Here is an 18,102-nt window from a genome sequence, read left to right as displayed (position 1 = left end):
AATAAAAATTATATATATTTTAAAAAAAGAATCCAAAAGGGCATTTTCCCATGAGCAAGATACTCAAGAGGCTAGATCTGCAGATCTGCTTCTTCTTCCTGCAACGTATTACAATCAGTTTAGCAGAGAGAATATTGTGAATTGGTTATCAGCTTGTCTGTGCGTTCAGCACGCTCGTAAAAAACAACTTCCGCGGGGCATGTATTTACCGCGGCTGCTTAACTGCCCAATACAATGCTTTCTCCATCATTAATTTCTAAATGTGTTGGTCTTGTTTTAGCTCCTCTGTGCGGGGGAGGAAAACACATATAATTAGCTCGTGGGGCTGATAAGACTTCGTTGTGGAGATCAGGGTACTTAAGGCGGCATTTACAGCTACCCGTGTAGTTTCCCCTGCAGCACTGCTTCCTCGCGGTCTTAATCTCAGACTCAAGTCGGCTCAAGGAAAAGGTTGCTGCGGGGTCACAGCCAAGGAAAAGGAAAGAAAAAAAAACCCTCCAGAGCCAGTGTGTTAAAAGAACGCAGGCAAGAAAAAAGCATGCAGCCTGAGCTCTTACGACAACTTGGCCTCCTGATCCCGTCACAATTGTCAGCGTGACACAACAGTGCGGAAAGCTTGACCCCTTCTTCCCACACTAACAGGAAATCTCAGTTCTAGGAACAAATAGAGGCTCTTCTTGATTCTCAGAGCACTCCATTCTGACAGCTGCTCAGAACCAAAACAGATGACACCCTGTTATAACTGGAAAAACTACTCTGAAAACTTATTGTTCCAAAAATGCAACCTGCATCTGGTTGTAAATAGTAAGATTATACCAGCAAAAATGAGTCTTTCTGTAAAAAAAAATATTTAAACCAAGTCTTACTTACTTACAAGTAAAACATTCCTAGAATGGACATGCTAGGGGGTTGCTTTGTACCAGCAAGGATGGTGATGGCCAAACTTGGCCCTCCAGCTGTTTTGGGACTACAACTCCCATCATCCCTGACCACTGGTCCTGCTAGCTAGGGATGATGGGTGTTGCAGTCCAAAAACAGCTGGAGGGCCAAGTTTGGCCATCACTGAGCCAGGAGAAAACTTCCTGTTTCCTCCCGGGCTGGGACAAACGTCCTCTGCATGTGACTAGATATGGGAGTGGCCTCATCTGGGCAGGTGAGCACACCTCCTTTTGCTCCTCTTCTCCATTTTGCTTTTCTGCGTTTTAGGAGAAGGGACTGCTCAGTCGCACTCACTTAGGAACTAACTCGCTTATAGGATAGTTCCACATGTATGTGTGTGTGTGTGTGTGTGTGTGTATATATATATATATATATAGTTCAAGACACGAAGGCTTTAGCAACTAATCCACACCTAATGACCCACCTAAGTGGGATTCAGGAAATCACTCAAGAAATCACTCAAGATATCCTCAAGTAATTAAGGAACAAAAGAAGAAAAGGCACACTAGCCTGGGAACCTCCTCTCTGCCCAGAACATTGGAGGCTATACACCACACCTCCTCAACAGTATTTATAGGAACTCAAACACTGAGATCCTGCTCTGTTCCAGTAACAAGAAGCCGAAAGCACCAGCCTGAAGATGACGAGTGAGACCTCGTCGAAACGTCGCCTAGACACCCCAACTTTTACACGGGAAGACACCCGAGGACACCAAAACCTGCATTCCTGTACCCGTAAAAATCTACGAAAGCAAATATATATATATATATATACACACACTTTTGTAACCTAAGTCTGCCTTCAGGGATCCAACTGTGAACTGAATGAATGTGAGTAAACTATTATATTGACTTTAATGAGATTGTCGTGTCTATTCTTTTTAAGAGGGACAATAAGGGATCTTAACAGGAATATTACATAGAGAGGTTCAGACGAACCTACAACAAGCAAACAGCAGTGTGTTTAAACTCTGCTAAGATATAGAACTTGCTAACGCAAGTTAGAAAGGATATCATTAAACAATATATCCTCTCCTACCTCCCTGAACATTCCCAGTGTCACGGTCCAGTTCACGGGTGATCAAAGTCCTGGCAGGGGAGGTCAGGACTGGGGGAAGATAGCGGGGTGGGAGCAGGAGTCAAGAAGCCAAGGGTCCGAGGGTCAGGAAGCAAGGAGGCACAAAGTCAGGGGTCTGAGGATCAAGAAGCAAGAATTCAAGGGTCCAAGGATCAAGAAGCAGGGAGTCAAGAAGCCGAGGTTCAAGGATCAGGAAGCAAGAAGCCAAACGCAGCAAGGCAGGAAGCGTGTTGCTGTGGCCAAGAGCCGAAGGGAAATGCTAACCTTATATCCCTTCCCAGCTCTTGCCACCAGGTGCTGTGAGTTACCAATCGGCCTCACCTGTGAGGCCACGCCTTGCCTCTTCAGAACAAACTTAGGAAGGCCCCAGTCCTGCAAAGTCCTGTTGGTCACAGGGCCTGGCTCCTGCACACACTCCTGACACACAGTTAGTGCCAATGGATTTTCAGCATGGAAGGGCAATTTTCATCAGCTGGGGGAATTAAGGAATAAAATTACCAGCCCTTGCTACGGTTCTGGTAAGTCTCTCTCTCTCTCTCTCTCTCTCTCTCTCTCTCTTTTACACACATACCATGCCCAATATTATTTTTTAAAGCCAGAAATGATTTCCAACCATGCAATAAAACTAATTTCTGGTTTTTCCTATTGGGCAGGCACACAGCAGCTGTCAGAAGGGTCATCCATTGTTAATTTAGGCACCTGGTTTGAACTCCATGAAAGATGCAGAAATAATAGACGGCACCAGCCTGCCATCTGTTTGTACAAACAACAACATAGTTTTTGAACCCGCCTTTCTGTCTTATCAAAAAGATGGCCAAAGTTAGTGACAAAATTTTAAAATAGTTCCATTTTACAAAGGGAGGCAAAACAAAAAAAAGCAGGAGCAAATGGAGCATTATACAGTACATCAAGAGAGTAAGGAAAGATTCAAATGTGTCAGGCTGTAATGAAAATCATAACCACCACTTTTGCAGAGGTCAAGAGCAAGACAGCGCATCCAGGGAATGCAGAAACTGTGCAGAGCCAAGACAACCAACTCCTTTTCAAATCTGTACTTCGTATATAGCAGCAGATGGAGAAGATAATTTCAATCCATTGTCAATATCTGCTTCTAAGCATTATATAAATAAACTGAACTTCAGAAACATAAACAGAGCCGTCGTTTTCAGTTCCTGAGGAAGCATAAATCAGCACCCACCTGCCATCTGTGCCTTGGAAAAGCTGTCTCTAAAGAATCAGAGTCATCTCCCTCGTAACTAAGCTAACAAATAGGCTTCCTCTTTAGGCTGTTTCTTGTACATCACAAGGTTGATGCACTATATATATACTAAAGTAAGGTTGGAAGGAGGTGACAGATTATCTAGAGCAGTGCTTCCCAAAATTGGGTCTCCAGCTTCTTTCTGGACTACAACTCCCATCATCCCTAGCTAGCAAGACCAGTGGGGAGGGGTGATGGGATTTGTAGTCCCAAAACAGCTGGAGACCTAAGTTTGGAAACACTGATGTAGGGCCTTGGCCTTCTAGGTTCTGTGGGATTGGTATTTTGTTTTGTTTCTGTACAAAATCATCTTATGCAGTCGTACCTTGGTTCTCGAAAGGAATCAGTTCCGGAAGTCCATTCGACTTCTGAAAATGTTTGAAAACCAAGGCGCGGCTCCCGATTGGCTGCAAGAGCTTCCTGCACTCAATCGGAAGCCGCGTCAGACGTTCAGCTTCCAACAAACGTTCGCAAATCGGAACACTTCTGAGTTTGCGGCGTTTGGGAGCCAAAACGGACGAGTACCAAGGCAGTCGAGAACCAAGGTGCGATTGTACACACAAAATAAGAGTGGATCAGTCATTTGCCCTCAATAGTTTACCAAACTCAAGAGCACTTGGGGAAGAGAGGAAGAAGAAACCTTATTGCATGAGTTATGCTACGTTGGATCTCATCCATACAGAGCAGGGGTCAGCAAACTTTTTCAGCAGGATCCACTGTCCCTCAGACCTTGTGGGGGGGCCGGACTATTTTTTTTTGGGGGGGGGAGAAATGAACTAATTCCTATGCCCCACAAATAACCCAGAGATGCATTTTAAATAAAAGCACACATTCTACTCATGTAAAAACAAATTGATTCCCAGACCGTCCGCGGGCCGTATTTAGAAGGCGATTGGGCCAGATCCGGCCCCTGGGTCTCAGTTTGCCTACCCATGATACAAAGGATAGGAGGGAGGGAGGAGGGGAGCAGTCCCCAAATCGACTCATTCTCACTGAAACGGTACGACTAAGTATGAAGTTAAAATACCAGGGGAGACTTGAGGATTTTAATTTTTCCCACGGCCCAATTCAAGTAGCTGGAATTAAACATTTTATCACCACAACTTCAACGGAAGGGAAACAGAATAGACCCAAACTATGTGGGCTTCAATGAACTGCAGACCCAGGTGTTAAAAATTTAAAAATCTACTGTGGTATGCTGTGTTTCTGGCCACAAGATGCTGCTGTTGCATTTATTACAGAACCTCTGGTCTTCCTTGGATAAGAGAATACTAGGCAGATGAACACCGCAGGTGGAAGGAGCAACTTAAAAGCATGGTTAATTCTCCTTATTTCTAAAGGACAACTCTTCAAACGGTTTATGGTCCAAGGCTGCCTTTCTGTCTGCTACCAGGCACTGGCCACATTTGCATGTGACAATAAATCAGGGTTGCTGGCTTATTGTGGTTTAACGTGGACATGCAGCATACTGGTCAATCGCTCCTGGCTCTTTCCTCCTCCTCCCTTGATGCAAAAAGGAGAAACAAACCCGGAAGCCACAATTAAGCTTCTGGGATTGTGGTTCCTTGCTCACTAGCAAGCCAGGAAACGGCGATCTGCTATCGGTTTAAAAATCCGGGCTTGTTAGGGAGCGACTCACCACAATCCTGGGTTGCGGGGGGTCACAGGAAGCCAAGCTTAATTGTGGCTTCCGAGTACCGTATTTTTCACTCCATAAGACGCACCAGACCACAAGACACACCTAGTTTTTGGAGGAGGAAAACAAGAAAAAAAATATTCTGAATCTCAGAAGCAAGAGGGATCGCTGCACAGTGAAAGCAGCAATCCCTCTTGCTATTCTGGCTTCTGGGATAGCTGCGCAGCCTGCATTCGCTCCATAAGACGCACACACATCTCCCCTTACTTTTTAGGAGGGAAAAGGTGAGTCTTATAGAGCAAAAAATACGGTAAGTTTGTTTCACCCAGTTGGGAACCAGGAGAGGTTGTGCACACGAGCACACGGCTCATGCACAAAAAGCCACAATAAAAAAACAGCAACCCTGGCTCCAGCCTCCCAACCTGATTTTCGGTGATTCTCTAGCAAGCATTTGCATGCCATGATTGAAATCTGTTTTGAAAGGCAAGGCTAAAAGGATCAGATCTTCCTGTTTGAAGCCTGCAGTTCGATTGTTTGTGGACAACGGAAGGCAAGCGTTTTGCAGAGCAGCCACAAAACACGCAACACCAAAAGCTTGCCAGGCCACATCTTGCCTTATTTTAATGCATAGTTAAATCTGACAACACCCCCCCCCCAAAAAAAAACCACCAGCATTCATAGTTGCACCACAGGGCAGAGTAGGAAAATGTCAAAATAAATAGCAGAAGAAAACCTGGTCAACGTCACAGAGTGTTCACGAACTCTGACATCTAGATCTGAAAGGTATCGGAGACATGGGAGCATATAGGGCAATATCTGTAGGAAAAGGGGGGGCGGGTAGCAACTTTTATGAACTCTCTCATTGCAAGTCCAAAAAGACATCTGCTTTCCATTTCCAACTGTCCCTGAAGGGCTCAGACTAACAGTAATAATAAGTTAAAGTATGTTATCCAGTGCACTTAAAGAATTACAGTGGTACCTCGGTTTTTGAACACCTTAGCTCACAAACAACTCTGAACCCGAACACTGCAAAATTGGAAGCAGGTGTTCCGGTTTTCGAACTTTTTTTTTGAAGCCGACTGTTTTGAGTCCCCTTGTGTTTCCTGTTGCGCTGCCAATTTGCACACCCCCCCCCCATTGTAATTCAAGCCTTCCGTTTCCGACTGCAGTGTTCCAAGGTGATTTTTGGAGCTCATATTTGGTGCTTTTGTTTTGCTATTTATTTTGCATTTTTTGTGTTGAGGTTTTTTCAGTTAATTTGTTTTTGTGGCTGTGTGGATCCCAGTTCAGCTATTGATTGATTGATTGATTGAGTGACTGTGGAAATGGATAAAGAACCCCATCCAAACAATGACTATCATCGGTGCAGGTAAGATTTTTTTTAAAAAAATTAATCATCTAGAATACTGTTTTATTTATTTTACAGTACAGTACATTGATTATTGCTTTCATTTTATGGATCAATGGTCTTGTTAGACAGTAAAATTCACGTTAAATTGCTGTTTTAGGGGTTGTTTTTAAAAGTCTGGAACAGATCAATCCATTTTGCATTCATTTCTATAGGAAAGCGCGCCTTGGTTTTGGAACGCTTTGGTTTTGGAACGGACTTCCAAAACGGATTAAGTTGGCAACCAAGGTACCACTGTAAATGCATGCTAGGTTTAGTTCATCACATATAGACATTAGTATGGCTAAAAGTAGCATTGCTGAACATGACCAGGAATACCTGCAACAGAAACTGGAGTTCATTTCTTTCTGCTTTCCACCGATCCGCCTGAGACCTAAATTCCTTTGCTGCCTCCTCCCTGATCTCTGCCTCTATTATGCTCCTCTGCTTCTGGTGGTGCTCCAAAGTCTCCTTTGTATGGATAAAGTTTAACTTTTATTTAATTAAAACATAGGTACCATGCACCACAACCCTAAAACTAATAATAGCAGTTAGAAATAAGGACACATGCATTTGATTCCAATTCTCTAATGTTATTAACAGAGAGAGACCATTCCCACAAGACTATCTTCCTTCACTCACTACAAATTCAGCAAGCTGAATGAGTGAATGGGTCTTTGCATCAAATATGTTAGTCACATGCCGAGGAGCCTTCAAACCACGGCTTGGAAGACTGGGAAAGAGCAACAGAGAATTGTCTAGCTCAGCAGCTCTTCTTCCTCTTTCTTGGAGGGGAGAAGAAAGCTAACTTCCACTTCTAGTAAGCAGAAAGCCATTGTAACTAAATACTACAAACGATGGTTTACTCAAAACATCCTTGCCTGCAAACCGGAATCTCAAATGACAGTATGACCTGGCTTTCAGCACTGGTAAGTTTGGATTGACTTGTTTTGCTATGCCAACTTTCTGTATACCTGTTCAATTTTTCATGTACATGGGATGGGGGAAGTTTGACAAGTCATCATCAGAAAAACCTACCACACAGAGTTAAAAGGAAAGGGAAGGGCATAAATGCCCCCCCATGCTCTTTGGAAGAAACACAGGTTGATAAGAAGAAGACAGTACATTGTTCCAGATTCTCCCCATTAGGGCAGAGCGATATCTGGTTTTCAACATTGCGATATATCACCAGCTAAACACTGCGATATACCGATATATCCCGATGTCTGAAATAAGGATGGAACTATATAGAGGTGGGTCCCAATACTCACAGTGTGAATAAATGCATACCTTCAAAATACTGTCCAGTTTAGCCTTCTCCTTCAAAAGGAATTCATATTCACTGTTGCAAGTATCAATGATGAGTTCTTTTTCAGAGATGTCGTTGATGAGTCGTTGCTGGTCTTCGTCCCACTGATGTTTAGCTATGCGATAGGTTCTCTCTGTCTCATTCAACTTGTGCTGCAAAGCTCTGATTGTTGCTAATGGGAAGAGAAACAAGCTAGTTCAACTTAAAAGCACTGCTGAAACATAATTAAAACCAGCAAAAGTTTTAAACCTTTTTTGTTTTGTTTTGTTAATAAACCTAGTCTTATACACGGAAAAATACGGTACTTCCTTTGCATGTGACTAAAGGTGGGTGTGACCTTACCTGCCCAGGTAACAAAAGGACAAGGCACGCAGCACACCCTCTCTCTTTGACTTCCTCTCTTTGTCCTCCTCCGTTGTCGAAGCAGCTTTTTAGCTAGAGTTGCTCTGTTGGCTTCCAGTCAACAGAGGACACTGGGATTATCCAGTATATGGATATACTTTGTAACTTAGTCTGCCTTCAGGGATCCAACAGTGAACTGATGATGTGAGTAAACTTATTTTATATACTTTATACAAGACTGTGGGGTGTTTATTATTTTAAGAGGGAGTTCAAAAGCACGTCAAAGTGCAAGTAGATAAATAGGTACCACTCCGGCGGGAAGGTAAACGGCGTTTCCGTGCGCTGCTCTGGTTTGCCAGAAGCAGCTTAGTCATGCTGGCCACATGACCCGGAAGCTGTACGCCGGCTCCCTAGGCCAATAAAGCGAGATGAACACAACCCCAGAGTTGTCCGCGACTGTACTTAATGCTCAGGGGTCCTTTACCTTTACCAGGAACCTAATATTGAGAGGCTTAAACAAGCCTGCAACAAGTTACCTGCTGTGCGTTAAAAAGGGGAATGTAAAACTCTGCTAAGTTATAGAACTGCTAGCGCAAGTTGGGAAGGATATTAATAAATAATATATCCTCTCCTGCCTCCCTGAACATTCCCACAGTATCCTCCAGAAGTCACTGAACTACAATTTCAAGAATTCCTGGCCATGTCAGCTGGCACTGATGGGAGCCAGTGTCTAACATCATCTAGATCAGCGGTTCTCAATCTGTGGGTCCCCAGATGTTGTTAGACTACAACTCCCATCATCCCTAGCTAGCAAGGCCAGAGCTCAGGGATGATGGGAGTTGTAGTCCAACAACATCTGGGGACCCACAGGTTGAGAACTGCTGATCTAGACGATCCCAGGCTAGAGAAAGCTACATCAGTTGAAACTGAGACAGATTCTTGGTGTCTCAGACTTTGAAGGCCAGATGGGAAATAAACAAATCCTTTAATCTGAAGACAAAGCAGGAGCCGGCAATAAAAAAGGTGACGTTTTGTCCAAGGTAGTAAATTTTCAAGCGACTGTGATCCGCTGAAACCTGTAATTATGATTCCTTTCAGGCACAGAGATTCTACTGTTGCCACGGGGTACTGCAATTGCAAGTGTGTGGATGAACACAATTTCGGACCACAAAGACTAGAACGACAGTTCCAGTCATTTAAAAATAGGCAAAGAAAGGGAGCTTCTGCAGGGAGGGAAACAAGGTGTAAATCGAGAGGGAAAACACTAAATCAAATGTCACAACCCAAACACCTTTCTGAGAAAAACAAAGAAAAAAGAAGTCCACATGCAAACCTTTCAGACAGCATGTCTGAACATATCACAGAGCAGAAATTATAGCACCAACCCAAAGCAATCAAAGAAAGAAAGAAAGAAAGAAAGGGAGAAATCTCTAAGCAACCGGAGAGAAAAAGCATTAATTAAACCACTACCCAGGAGAAAACGAAGAAGCCAGATAGTCTGGATTCAGTACCAATGGCTTCTAATTCAGAAACTGAATGATAATTTAGGTTTATTCAATAGCCAGTGGAAAAGAAAGGTGCAGAAAACCAAAAGCCTTTCACTTGTATATTTCCCCAAAGAAAGTTTTTGTTCAAAATATGACAAGGTGACTCAAAAGGAAAGTCATTTTAAAAAGAAAATCCATTCTAAAAGACACGCTTTTTAGAATACAGTGATGGATGTGATTTGGTGTATGTATACAAAGCAAAGCAGATGACATGTCAGATTTGAATCTAAAGCGTTTATTGGTGGCATTTTCGCAGCCGCTGAACTATGAATGTGAACAGAATTTTGATCCCATAATTAAAGATGAAGGGTAGATGAATTTCATTAACACTTACGTTTTAGGGAAAGGGGGCTACAACTTATTTTTTAAAGAGTAGGATAGCAAAGAATCTGAACTGATCGCTTAGGAACAGAAAAATGGTGAGCAGTGAAAGAACGAAATTGAGAATGTTCATCATTTTATTTACTTTGGGTAGTGGGGTTTGCAGAAGGTAAAGAAAGGTGCAGTCAGTGGAATTAAGGCAGCGTATCAGTTTAGACTACAAAGGCTGTGTTTTAGGACCATTCATTTTTTAGTAGGATGACGCAAATCTTACCTTGAAGCTGTTCTATTTGCATGTCGGCTTCACACAACTTGCCCTCTGAGGAATACCGTTCTATACCAACTTCTTTCCTTGCACAAGCCAGCTCATACTCCAGGCTTTGCCGAACAGCCTCACCTTTCTCTACCTCGGCTCGCAACTTGGCAATCTGGCTTTCGTAGTTGGATAGCTGCAAAAGGAATGGCCCCAGGTAACTACCATTGATAGCGGGTGCAATATTTCAAGAAGCAAATGGCTCAAGGCATATTTGGAGACTATTTTAAAATGGCTTCTAGGCAGCTGAGGACCGATGTGAGAAACAAGTGGAAAACGTAGAAGGAAGAACTTTAATATTAAGATCAGATGGAATCTCCTTGAAAAGAATTCACTGAACTGGACTGGAAATGGATAATTCTGGTCTTAATAATGAGATTTTTTATTTTTATTTTTAGATTTTTGACTTTTCAAAGTCCTCTATCTTGATGAGGACATACACAGTGAGGTGGGAGACCAGGAAGAAAGGATCTCCCAGAGCCGGGAGGGTCTACTTTTCTGTATATGGAGAAAGGATGAGATATAATTGTGATGGTGGGGTTTTATATCTATTTTCTTTTCCTTTTTTCTCCCTTGCCTTTTTTGCTTTTTATTTCGGTCCTTCTTAATTTTTTAGACTAGTTTGGCTTCTATTGCGAGGGCAGAACATTGTCCCTCAGCTGGGACAGAATACACACAGGGAAGCTGTGGTGGTACAGTGGTGCCTCGCAAGACGAAAAGAATCCGTTCCGCGAGTCTCTTCGTCTTGCGGTTTTTTTCGTCTTGCGAAGCAAGCCCATTAGCGGATTAGCGCTATTAGCGGTTTAGCGGCTATTAGCGGCTATTAAAGGCTTAAGGGATTAGCGGATTAGCTGCTAAAAGGCTATTAGCGGCTTAGATCAGCTGATAAGTGGCTTAGATCAGCTGTTAAGCCGCTTAGCGAACAGCTGTTAAGCGGCTTAGCGAACAGCTGTTAAGCGGCTTAGGGGCTTGGGGAAGAGGGGGGGAGGGGAAAAAGCCCCAGGAATCGCAAGGCATTTTCGTCTTGCGAAGCAAGCCCATAGCAAATTCGTCCTGCGAAGCACCTCCAAAACGGAAAACCCTTTCATCTAGCGGGTTTTCCGTCTTGCGAGGCATTCGTCTTGCGGGGCACCACTGTATTTGATCAATCAAAATCAAATTAAAATAATGTTTTCTCCCTATGCAGAATGCACCTAAGAAATGAGAAGTAGATACATGTGACTTTTCCTTGCTAAGGAAGAAGCTGAGTTAGTGGGAAAGGACAAAGGCAAATAAAATTTTGAATGACAATATAAACTCCTTCCTTTCACAGTCCCTCCTGAGGGACTGATTACTCTCCAATGAACACCAGGTGTCATACTGTACAAAATGCAAATTACTGAGCTACTTCTCCACTAGAACTGGACTTTCATGTTATAAAGTCAATAATTTCATTCATTTCGTCATAAAACAAAGCAGCATTTGAATTCCCGTATCTTAAGAAGCACTTCTAAATGTTGATGTAAGACAGGTAGAGCCTAGGGCCACACCAACATATGCCAGGCCACAAGACAAGATGAGGCCATTGTATACACAAAGATTTTGCATGATCAAGAAGTACTTACTTCTGCATTATGTTTAGCAGTTATATCCAGTTTCTCTTTCTTGGCTTGATGGAGTTTTCTTCTCAGGTCCTCCTTCGTTTCCATCTCTGGCTCGCTACGATTGCATGGAAATGTCTTTCCAGCCTGCCTGCTTCCGAAATGCAGAGATTTTAATTGACAGCCATCTTGCACTCGGATCTGCTTTGAACTTTAAATGACCAAGGCTGCAACTCTAAACACATCTGGCTCATTGAAATATGCCAGAGACCTGGCTATTCCTGAAACTGCACCAAAACCCAGTCACAAATAACATTCTATCATGTTTATTTCAAGCTTCAAAAACCGTCCAGGATATCTGCACTGCTATTTGTTGCTGTCACATTTTGTCTCCTAGTATGAAAGCAAAAGTTTTCACATCATGGCCAGAAAAACACAAGGTCTTTCTCAGTTGGGTGGGAACACTGAAAATGTCTCTGCTTCTACATTTCTGCTTCAAAGTCCAGATGTTCTGTTAAAGTAACAGTCTATATTTGGTAAAAAATACTTTATATGTGAATGCTGACAATTTGTTCTCTTACGGCAAGCATTTTGGCTTGTAATAATAATAATACTAATAATACTACTAATACTAATACTAATACTACTAATAATAATAAAAATAAATTATTTATATCCCACCCTCCCCAGCCGAAGCCGGGCTCAGAGCGGCTAACAACAATAAAAGTAACACAGCATTCTAAAATCATTTCATTTTAAAATTGATTCAAATCAAATTAATGATTATATGGAACAGTCCCCCCTCTTCCTGGCTGTTATAGGGTTCTACTGGAGCCCTCTCCCCCAAAAAAATGCCAACTGGGGGGGCGGGGAGACCCAGGGCAAAGAGAAGTATGAAGAACCAGTGTGCCAGCAGAATTATTATTTTATTATTATTATTATTATTATTTATTCAATTTATACACCGCCCTATACACGGAGGTCTCAGGGTGGTTCACAAACAAGACCACAACATATAAAATCAAACTGATTCCTTGTGGAGGGGGTCTTCCAGGGTGGGTCTCATCAGCTGAATCCCACCCACAGTTCCTCTCTGATAAGCTAGAGAAAGGTGAATGCCGACAATCACTTTTAGCTGTATCAACACTGACTGGTGCATTTCTGAAGTATTTGGTGATGAGACAGCAATTCAACGACATTTCAAAGAAACATGGGAACCCAGTTCTTCTTTTCCTTACGAACAGCACTGAGCCATTTTTGTTTAACCAGATCATGGTTAACATTTGATAGAGCTGATTAATCTGTGGTCACTGGGAGGCTTTAGCAAAGAACTGAGCTTAGCATGGCTACCCTTTAGCAATTGCGGAGGAATTGAGAGGGAGCTCATAGCTGGAGCTTCCAGACAACAGAAAATCCATACAGAAATGCCACTGTAGGGGATCTTTGAAGTTATGCCCATATCGTGTTCGAAATTCGCCAGGTGCCAGGAGCATTTCACTTGCGACCAAGTGAAGATGCCTGGGCACCAAGATGGCGGCTGATGCCGCCACCACCTGGAGGTGTGTGCCTGGGGATCCTAGGACCTTGAGTGTTGTCACACACTAGCAACACATCCTGTAGAAATAAGGGAAGTGGGTGGCGCTGTTGTTTAAACCACTGAGCCTCTTGGGCTTGCTGATCAGAAGGTCAACGGTTCGAATTCAAACGGGGTGAGCTCCCGTTGCTCTGTCCCAGCTCCTGCCAACCTAGCAGTTCGAAAGCACACCGGGAAGGTAAATGGGGTTTCCATGCGCTCTGGTTTCCGTCACAGTATCCCATTGTGCCAGAAGCTGTTTGTCTTGTTGGCCACATGACCCAGAAAGCTGTCTGTGGACAAACGCCGGCTCCCTCGGCCTGAAAGCGAGATGTGTGCCACAACTCCATAGTCGCCTTTGACTGGACTTAACCGTCCAGGGGTCCTTTACCTTGTGAAAATCTGTTATATTCAGTGCCAGATTTACATATAAGCTAAACAAGCTATAGCTTAGGGCCCCACTCTCTTGGGGGGGGGGGGGGAATTAAAAGGGGAAAAAACCCTTGATGTACATTTCCAAAATATAAGATAAAAAACAAATAAAATAAAACCTTCATACAGCAACAGTGTTTTGTGTTGTGTAGGCTCCTAGGATGTAAGTAACGGCCTGCTAGCCTGCTCTCTAAAATATCACATATAAAAGGCCCCATTACCTTTAGTAGCTTAGGGCCTCATCAAACGGCCCTGGTTATATTTCATCTACACAATCAGAATGAATTTCAGGAACCCAAAAGTCGTATTAAAAATATGACCTTTGAGCCATCTGGCCCAAAAATGGCAACTAGGCATTCTGTTTTGGTGGCTGCAACCCTGGTTTAAGGAGCCATTTGCTGCCTAGCTTATATATCTGAGTTTCTAGCACTGCAGGGGAGGGTCATACATTAAAAGCAATAGTAATAGGGTGAATCTACTGTGGCAGGCAACCAGGTTGCTGGGTCCTTCAAAATGGCTTGCTTTGTATCAAACCTTAGTGGGAATGGTGTGTGAGCAGCCACAGCTGGCAATATATGATTCAAGCCATCTTTCCAATTAACGAGAAGCAGAAAGGGAAGCTGATTGGTTTGAACTGTGTCAAGAGGAAACAGGTTTGCACCAGATGAACACAGCTGGCGGTTTAATTATGGCAATATTAGTGTTACTGCAATACAAATGCACGCAATTAATTTAATGTTCTATTTCGGGCATGGAAAACACAACTTGTTAGAAGCCAGGTATGACTCTTACCTCACAGACATGCATTTAGCATTCCGAGTAAAAACAGGGGGTTTAGAAAAATAATATAACTGCACCCTGATCTTACTGGTGTTTTCTATGGGAGCAACACTCAAAGCAAGGGGAGCCGAAAAACAGAAACACAGTTAAATCAGTATTTAGAAAGAAATTATGCAATGTATAGGGCAGCGCAATGATAGATAATTAACAACAATGCATTCACAGAATGCCAGTAAGCCTCTGAATAGATTAAAAAGGTAAAAGAACGCTGGATGGTTAAGTCCAGTCAAAGGCGATTGTGGGGTTGTGGCACTCATCTCGCTTCAGGCCGAGGGAGCCAGTGTTTGAAAGCCTTTCTGGGTCATGTAGCCAGCAGGACTAAACTGCTTCCGGCGCAACACTGTGACGAGTGTCAGAGCACATGGAAACACTGTTTACCTTCCTGTCGCGGTGGTACCTATTTATCTACTTGCGCTGGTGTGCTTTCGAACTGCTAGGTTGGCAGGAGCTGGGACAGAGCAACGGGAGCTCACTCTGTCATGGGGATTTGAACCACCAACCTTCCCACTGGCAAGCCCAAGAGGCTCAGTGGTTTAGACCACAGCGCCACCCACGTCTCATCATGCCTCTGAATACCAATTGCTGGGAATAGCAGGTGGGAAAAGTGCTGTTGCACTCCTGTCCAACTTGCAGGCTGCCCACGGTCATCTAGTTGGCCACTGGGAGAACAGGATGATGAACTGGATGGGCCATTGGTCTGATCCAACAGGTCCTTCTTGGGTTCTTATAACTGGAGCTATGCCACCGCTGCCTCTATCAGCAGAATAGCGGCTCTGACCCATGTAGGCTCAGGTAGAAAGGCTAGGGAAACACATCACAGAAAACATAAAAAGCAGCTTAGACACTATACACAACCCCATCACCTCTGGAAACACAGGAGCAGTAGCTGTTAACAACAACTGTTTCTGTTTGAGAATTCCAGGTTGATGTTTCTTGGGAGGAGTGATGTGAAATTTACTGTGTGTTATATGTTAAAGAGAAAACTATCCTAAAATGATGTCCTGGTGGCATTTAACACCAAATAAAGAATGCGTCAAGTAAATGCTGGAAAAGTAAGCAGGTAGATGGATCATTCTTCCATACGTAGTGGACACGTACAAAAAGTTAAATGCTTTTGGGAAATGATAGATAATGAAATGAAGAAAATGTTTAAATGAGCTATTCCCCGAAGACCAGAAGCTTTTCTTATAGGCATAATAGGGACAAAGGTTCCAAAGAAAATGACTAAACTATTTCCATATGTGACAATAGCAGCTAGAATATTATATGCACAGAAATGGAAAGAAGGGAAAGTTTCAACGAAGGAAGAGTGGCTTTTGAAAGTTATGGACTAGGCAGAAATGGCAAAGCTGACAGCGAAACTAAGAGATCAGAATGATGAACTTTTCATAGAAAAACAGAGGCCTTTTGTGGACTATTAAAAGAATATACAATGGGCAAATGCAATCATGGGCAGGATTCATGATATAAACAGCGGAAGAAAAATTATAAAATAACTAATAGAGAAACTTTTTGTAACACATAAAGATATAACACAGTAGAAAAGGTCTGTCAACTTATAGAACAATGTGTTTGATTGGAAGGTTATTGTGAAAACGTTTGAAAGCTAAACAACAGAAAGCTATGCTGAAGAAACAGTTACTCTGGTCAAAGTTGTTACAAAAAACTACACAGGGGTTTGTTTTCTGAACTGTCAGGTAGCAGAAATTGCCATCCACTCACACAACTGAAACTTGCATCATTGGATTGTGTTTTAATTAAAGGAATGAAACTCACCATTTCTTTTCAGGAACCAGAGAATCGATCTGAGGATTCATGGCTTCCATTTTCCAGCCACTTATTCTACATATTGTGGACAATTAATGTAAACGTCATCGTTTATATTCTTTGTTGCAACAGAAAAACTTTGGGCAATGCATTGCTCCCACACATCTTGAAGAAACCCTAAATGATAAAGACATTTAAAGGGATATTTTAATGGCATGCGCTTCTCAATGCGTGTTCTCCTTGAAATGTGGCACCCAAAACTAGGAGCGCTACTCCAGATATGGCTCAACCAACACAGAACAGAGCAGAATGAATCCTTCTCATGATCTGAGATGCTTTTAATACAGTTTAAGATAGCATGAGCTTTTTTAGTAATCACATTGCACTCCTAGCTTAGATTCAACTAGGGCACCTAGATTCTTTTCACAGCCTTGGGCACAGGTTGCATCTAAATGCAGCACTTGTAAACAAGTGGATTTGGGTAGATGCGGCTTACCATGCAGGGATAAGAAAAAAATACAACTTCTGCACAACTACAGAAGATCAAGGAAATATCTCCTCCTTTTGCTTGCTTTGTTCCTTTGAAATCAGCGGTGCTCACTTCATAGACAGAGGGGTTACAAGTTTCTGTCAAGCAGGCAAGTATGTGTGTGGTTTAAAAATAAACAAATCACTATTTACAATCACAGCAATCTAATCTCCTGCTAAGAGAAGCTAAATCAGTGCAAGACAAAACTGCACCAAGGACCATCTGAAATCCTTGTTAGTTCACATTAAGGTGTTGCATGAACCACATATTTGTAATAACGGAAGGGTTATGTTTCCTAGGCAGCAGGGAAATGTACCTTTTGAAATAAGTTTCCCAAATGCTTGTGAGACAGGCAGCAGTACACCTATGAGATAAGCTTGGCTCACACTTATTAACTAGCATTGTAACACAAAATCCCTTTTTTGGCTTATAGCAGCTGCAAGGCAGAGAGATGTTCAGCAAGCGCCTCTTTCCCCATCGCCACATCTCAATGCTAGGAAAACCTGCACCTGGTGAACCTCCACCTGCCGCAGAACTTGCGCCAGGACAAGCCAGCAGTCCTAACAGCTACTCAGTTTCTCTCGCCCTGCTGCCTTGTACAATCATTGCTCCTTGGGGCAGGAGAACAACTTCGCTCTTGCCTTTTAGCCCCAAGGTTTTCCAAACTTGGGTCTCTGGCAGTTTTTTTTGGGGGGGGGACTACAACTCCCATCATCCCCAGCTGGCAGGACCAGTGGCCAAGGATGATGGGAATTGTAGTCCTAAAAAACACAAACCAGCAACCGCCAGAGACCCAAGTTTGGGAAACCCTGCTTTAGCCAAATCACCAGCAAGGTGAGGATTCCTGGGTTTTTATCATGCATTTCGTGATTCCGTATTGTGATTTATTTTGAATGTCGGGAACCGCCCTGAGACCTGCGGGTAACAGGGCGGTACACTAATAATACTATTAATATTAATATTGTTAATAATAAACACACACACACACACACCTCCTTCCTCCCTTGCAAAACCAAACTGTTTGGGATCAACTCCCTCTCCTTCCGTCTATTTCCCCTGCCAAACTCCTCCAACACAGCAGCTCGCTGCCCCCGCCGCGATTCCCACGACCCCCTTCATACGTACCCCGTGTAGCCGCCAGTTACGAGCAGCCCAGACCAGAAAAGTCTATTTAGGCTTGAAGAAGAAAGGGAGCCCGGGGACTCTAGGACCCAGGGGAGGAACGGGAAAGCTAAGCCACGCCCAGCGCCTC

General features: G+C 43.1%; 1 protein-coding gene across 4 annotated transcripts in view; it reads right to left on the bottom strand.

Moving 5' to 3' along the window:
- The window catches only part of CCDC171 (coiled-coil domain containing 171), a 202,615-nt gene extending 184,513 nt beyond the window's left edge, over window positions 1-18,102 (bottom strand). The window contains exons 1-6 of one of the 4 annotated variants that reach the window (XM_083419470.1): window positions 17,976-18,102; window positions 16,331-16,498; window positions 11,734-11,863; window positions 10,091-10,265; window positions 7,588-7,778; window positions 6,637-6,768 (exon numbers count right to left, since the gene is read on the bottom strand). In XM_083419470.1, the coding sequence (XP_083275596.1) occupies window positions 6,637-6,768; window positions 7,588-7,778; window positions 10,091-10,265; window positions 11,734-11,863; window positions 16,331-16,380 (678 nt within the window). In that variant the 5' untranslated portion in view covers window positions 16,381-16,498; window positions 17,976-18,102. The remainder of the gene's footprint in view (window positions 1-6,636; window positions 6,769-7,587; window positions 7,779-10,090; window positions 10,266-11,733; window positions 11,864-16,330; window positions 16,499-17,975) is intronic. The other 3 variants (XM_083419471.1, XM_083419472.1, XM_083419473.1) reach the window with 3 other exon arrangements.

Source organism: Podarcis tiliguerta, assembly GCF_965153285.1.
Source record: "Podarcis tiliguerta genome assembly, chromosome: 17".
NCBI classification, from domain to species: domain Eukaryota; kingdom Metazoa; phylum Chordata; class Lepidosauria; order Squamata; family Lacertidae; genus Podarcis; species Podarcis tiliguerta.
Note: the sequence above shows the minus strand (reverse complement) of the source record. Positions and strands in the feature narration are given on the sequence as shown.